The sequence below is a fragment of the Gambusia affinis genome, linkage group LG22 (assembly GCF_019740435.1).
Source record: "Gambusia affinis linkage group LG22, SWU_Gaff_1.0, whole genome shotgun sequence".
Taxonomy (NCBI): domain Eukaryota; kingdom Metazoa; phylum Chordata; class Actinopteri; order Cyprinodontiformes; family Poeciliidae; genus Gambusia; species Gambusia affinis.
The window spans coordinates 15,228,794-15,234,793 of record NC_057889.1 but is presented as its reverse complement, the minus strand read 5'-3'; the positions used below and the strand labels follow the sequence as shown (position 1 = coordinate 15,234,793).

Here is a 6,000-nt window from a genome sequence, read left to right as displayed (position 1 = left end):
TTTTACAATCACAATGCTCATGTACAAAGGCAAAAGAATGGCTTTAAATTAGCGAAATGCACAAAATTATAAATGAGGGATGGGGTTGATGCTGCAGCGTAAAAAAATCTTTCTTCTAGTGAAGTGACTCAGGTCAAATGTAAATTTCCAGTTAGTCAAATTAAATGAAAATCGGATGAGGTCTGTCAAAGAGCTCCCAAGCTAACATATTATTTCTTAGTGCGATAAAATTTGGACCTAGTGGAAAACTGAACTGACTGCCAGATTAAATCCAAATATCTGAAGTCTAGACAAACAGAAATTTATACTTTGTCCAGGCCCTCTAACTTCCTTTCCCCCAGGAAAAAAAAATGGCAACTCAGAATTTAAACACTTTATTTTATTAAGGAATAAACAGACAAGATATAATGCATTATTTAATGTTTTGGAGGAGATGGTTAAAAGATTTTGTGGTTGTTGGACAAACTGCTTTTTCTCGCTTGTTTTCAGTCGTAGGCTATGCTAGTAGCATGACACTGGTACCAGTAGAAAACAGTTTCCCAGAATGTTGCAATCATTCATTACCTAAAGGAATCCTTCAATCAAACGTTGAAGCGTTTGTGTTTTAAAAGCGTCTGTTGTGGCTATTATGTGCCATTCTGGTTGACTGCTTAGGGGTATGAAAGCAAATATTTTTAATAAACTCATATTGATACCAATAACAATGACTTTGCACGGATACTTTGGCACTTTTTGTTCTCTGCCATACCATTAAGTGATACGGTTGTTTTAACTGAGCTCGAAGTTTTGGAAAAAACTGCTTCAAAGTCGTCATCAGACAAATCTTTTATGCTTTATGATGCTGCGTCAAATAAACTAGAAAGTCTGCATCATCAAAAGCACCTGGACAAAAAAAAAAACAAAAAACAAAACAACAAAAAACAAACATGTGATTTAGTAAAACATTACATCTAGTCAGAGTGTAAGGTTAAAAAACGCCCAAGAACTTCATATACATTCAGTGTGATCTGAAATTGAAAATGACGAAAATAATAATAATAATAATAATAATAATAATAATAATAATAATAAAATAAAAACAAACAAAACAAAACATGAATCTATGGATAAAATCTTTGATAAACATATTTCTCTGATATCATACAGACCAAAACATTACTGTATGGATGCCCTGAAATGCTCGTCATCCTGCTCTGTTTTGCTTCTAGCATATTTATCTTCTTTACATGTTTCAGTTTCTTATAACAACTATTGTACACAGCTTTATGCTCACACACAGACACACCCTACTCAGACTAATCCAGGCTTTTACTGAAGAGGCTACATATGTTGAACCACGTCTGCATTCGATGGAGATCTCATTTATGCTCTCGGCTGCAGTGGCGGCATTATAAATATGGACAATATAAGTAGAAAATGGACAAAACTTCCTGTCGAACGCGGACTTGAGTGACGAAAAGCCTGAATCCGTGAGAGTAGGCCCCGCATGTGTGGAGAAATATAAAGGAATATTATATTGTCGAGACCTTAAACTGTAGGTTGTGCTTCCTGTACTCCAACATAAAACATTTATCATAAACCTTTGAATAGAACTTCTTGAACATTTACAAGTTATACATGTACCAAATTGGTTTACTCCTTATGCTTCCGTCGGCTTTGATATTTCAACAACGCAAAAGGGAGACGACGAGAAGAGGAAAGGAAGTTTAAGTCATCTTCAGAAAAAAACAAAAAGAAAAGAAAGCAAAAGAAGGAAAGAAAGAAAGAACCAAGACACAAGTCCTCAAAACCAGCAATGAAAGGAACTCTTGATATTGTTGATTTCTTTTTTTTTTTTTATATAATACATTTTTTAAAAACCCCGCTGGTTAAGGTTATGGTCTCAGGTAGATCTTCCACAGTCAATCTTCACAGTTTGTGTAAAAGCAGAGAAACATTCTCGCTAGAGTAATAAAATATCTCGACTATTATTATGGTCACTATCCCTTTTTTTTGATTTCGATATTGTTCCATATAAATGGGGGTGGAGACGGGTGAGCGGCGTCACCGTGGCGAGGAGCCTGCGGTCCCAAAGTTTTCGCTTCCCTCCCTGTACAACTCCGTGTTTTACTCAGCAGTTTCTCCTCTCTCTCTCTCGATTGTTTAAAAAATACTCGCCCACAGGGAAGGAGGATTATGAGAAGAGAGTGGGGTATTCATTCCTTGAGATGTCTTTATCCACTTGCTTGATCTTCAACCGGCTTCCAGAAGAAGAAGAAAAAAAAACTAAAACAAATCCACAGCCTCGCTTTTTCCGTTTTTCATCCACATTGCTTCTGAACGCGCGGTAGCCGGTTGGCTGCCCCTCACGTCAAAAAAGAAGAAGAAAAAAAGAAAAATGCAACGCCTCAGGCATGTCACACACACACACACACCCACACACACACATGGAGTCACAGGCAACCGACTGTCCCATGGGGAACATAATCACTGAGCTTCTCCAACCCTGTGCTCCCTCTGAGCACGCGTTGCCTTCCCTTCAGCACTTGTGGGGCGAAAGAAAGGATAGAAAATAGCCCATCAAAAGAAACATGAACAGAGACTTGTTCAATGTTGATCAACACTCAGGCTCACGATTCGGTTTGTAATCTGAAGGCACTTTTGTTTCATGGCAGAAAGTAAAGTGGCTTCTTTTCCACAGGCAGGCCACTAAACAGATCCCTCTCTCCTCCCTGCCTGTTTCTTCTCTTTCAAACTCTTTTTGAACACATCTTGCTTCTTCTTATTATTTTTTTTCCCCCCCTCTAAATTTGAACTAGCTGTGTACAACTCTGCTGATCGTTCTGCCTTTTTAAAAAAAATTTATTTATCTATTTTTTTCCCCTGCCACCACACTGTCCATTGGCCACTTGGACTCGTGAGCACAGTGTTATCAGATATGTAGGCAGCTACAGGGGAATAAGCAGACATAACTAAATGTTGTCAGATTCCAGGTTTTTCTACAGAAGAGCACCGAGCAGATGAAGAAATGCCAAAGTGTAGTATGAGGCTGGGCTAGAGAGAAAATAAAAATGGTGGCGACTGGCATCTACTGCAAGAAAATGAAGATAAAGATACACAAGGAATGGTCTGAATCCACCTACTTGAAAGGAGGGAAAAGGTATTCAAAATTCAAAAAGTCAGCTTTATGTCCGTTCCGCTGCCATCCAAAGATTTTTTTCCATTTCCTTGCAAAAAAGGATTCTTGTGCTTCGCAAACTGATTTCCCTCAACCCATGTAAACTCCTCTTTCTTGTGCTCGTAAAAATCATCCCAAGTCCTGCACCGAGGAGTGTTTTACATACAAGAGGTCTCTTCAAATGGAAAAGTAGCATGTGTTCTTTATTACTTTTTGTCTCGTCATGCTTTCACAAACTCCACCCCGCCTTCCCCCCGTGGTCTGTGGTCCTTCTGGGGACCCTGATGCTTTCAGTATGCATGAATCTTTGGTGATTGGATGCTGAGGGTATAGCTCACAGACGGTGGGTCTGAACTCTCTCCTCCGAGATGACGAAGAAAAGGGGTCACCTTTGACCTTCCAGGAGGGTCAGCACCAAGGTGGTGCAAAGCAACCATATATGGGAGGATGTGGACAGAGCATTGGCACTGATATCTAAACAAGGGGAACAAAAAAGGAACTGTCAGCTTTATGCACACTACGGAAAACGACTAAAAGATACATTTTAAGGAATATAATGCAACATGGCTGTAGCAGTAACAAACATATTGTAGCCTAAAATCCAGATAAATCACATAGTCTTATCCACGCCTTTTCTGAGTTGGAGATGAAAGGAGACTTCCTGACTGGCTGCTAACTCCAAAGGTAAATGGGTCGCGGCGCTAAACTGATTGTTTGCTAACCTTCTGTAGCAACTAGCTGTGCTGCGAAGCTAGCTTGTACATAGTGGCATTTTGGTGTTAATGTCCTCCTCTAATTTATTTAGTTTTAAAAAGCAGTTTCCACAGAAAACTAAGTAAAAATATATAACATTTTTTTGATTGTCTAATGCTACTAGTGAGTAACTTCCAATATCTTTCAGCTGCTAGCATGAGGGGCAACCCTGAAAACTCCTAAACATCCAATGCTAGTAGCATTTGTTGCTAGCTGTAGCTAGTAACAAGCTTTGTAACAACGAGCTAGCCATGGAGCTAGCCATGCAGCAAAGTGCAGCGATATATTTATAGTTTTCTCCTCTTAATAATCACAAAATAAACATTAAGCCTAAAACCACACAACTGCAACAGACTGAATGTTCTGCTCTTTGTGCGCGAAATATTTCAGTGATTTTTTTTTTTTGTGGCGTTGTTGTCAGTTGCCATGGCAACGAGTCTGCGCGTAGCTGCGCTGATGCAGAGAGCGAGAAAGACGTGGTTTTGAGTTGTACTTCAACGGTTTCTCCCTTTGCTGCGTGGAGCACAGCACGAAATTAATAACATCTGCATGTCCAAGTTTGATTGAGTTAACGGAATTTTTCTACGTTTCATGACATATTAAAGAATATGTGTTTTTGCCCTCCAGCGTTGTCCGCATGCACGAAATTTCCTTATGCAAACAACGACATGAAGGGGGTCTGTATTTGTAAATCTGATTATGATTAAGTCAGTGCCTCATCAACTATGAACCTCACCGCACGTCACTGTATCAGATATATGAATAGCTCAATGTAAATCTAATGCTTTACCTAAAAAGCATATATACTAACCCAAGTTTTTACTTGGGTTAAATTTAACCATATTTGTTCTAAAGAAAAATAAGTACACTAGCTAGCAAGGAACTCGTCAAAATACCATCTGTATGGAAATAATAGTAAACTTTCCCTCTGAAACAAATACTTGATACCCCCAAACCTCAAACTATTCTTTAACACTAAAACTTGAGTCTTTATCAGCTTTTCTGACGCTTACTACCAGGTTAACATGAGTGAGAAATCACCTCCTTTTAGTTCCTTCTGAGAAGCTGCTCAATATTTCTCTCTTACATCTCCTAAAGTCATGTAAGATTCATCATCTGAGATTGAATTCCATAATTCATAATCCTCTACCCTCAATCTGGGTGACCAGTCTTTTCACTTTCTATGAATTAATGTTGTCACTACTAAGCACAACGGATCCAAATAAATAAGGATGTAAAATAAAAACAATGCAGTAACAAAAGCAATACATCTGGCAGTCCAGATTTGCTTCTGCTTGATTTGTGTTTTTGATTATTTTTCTGCCACTTAAGTAAATAGATATAATAGATAAGGCCTGCTTTGTTTGTGAAATATTTAAGCTCAACTCTCTTTCCGGCCATGAATAACAGGAATTAAATCAAAGCAGCAGCGTTTCCCTGGCTGACAATATGACCTTGTCAACTGCCGGCCATTTTCTGCTGCCCATTTTCTGTTTTTGTCTTGTTTGTTCCTGAGGCGCAATTACTGTGCCCCACTCGGCCAGCAGCATGGCTATCGTTCATGTGATTACAACCTCGTTGCTGTGGCAACCATGTTTCCTCCATGTGAGGCCGGGTCGGCGCTGCCAACTGTCTGAGATTAGATTCTGTAAATCTCAAGTATGTCTGGCGATGCAAACAGAGGATGTGGAGCTCAGACAGGAAGAAAGAAAGGAGCAGGCGGGCGCTACTCACTGGGCGGTGGATCTCGACACTCCCCTTCTTCGAGCGTGATATCGTCGATGGCGATGTCCCCCTCGATTCCTGGGCCCCGGACGCCTTCGAGAACAACCTACAGAGAGTGAAAAACAACTTTTATTATTGCAAAAGGTGCCAGATGTTGGTGAAACAGCGTAAATAGTATCAAATTAAATGTATGAGCAGGTAACAGATGAATCTGTCTGAAATCACTTCAAAGTATACCACGGTACGCAAAATAAATAATACTTCTTTTCTAGTTCCGTCCGCATCTGCAGAAAACAAACAATTTACAGACACAGGAAGAGACTCGGATAAAGGGCAGAGTCGGTGCTCAGAGGATTGATTACGTT

General features: G+C 39.6%; 1 protein-coding gene across 4 annotated transcripts in view; it reads right to left on the bottom strand.

Annotated features, from left to right (window-relative positions):
- Positions 1 to 358: 358 nt before the first annotated feature.
- Positions 359 to 6,000, bottom strand: part of mdga2a (MAM domain containing glycosylphosphatidylinositol anchor 2a) — a 183,811-nt gene continuing 178,169 nt past the window's right edge. For all 4 annotated transcript variants that reach the window (XM_044105960.1, XM_044105959.1, XM_044105961.1 and 1 more), the window contains 2 exons: positions 5,645 to 5,741; positions 359 to 3,631 (listed from right to left, as the gene is read on the bottom strand). In XM_044105960.1, coding sequence (XP_043961895.1) covers positions 3,543 to 3,631; positions 5,645 to 5,741 — 186 coding nt within the window. In that variant the 3' untranslated portion in view covers positions 359 to 3,542. The remainder of the gene's footprint in view (positions 3,632 to 5,644; positions 5,742 to 6,000) is intronic.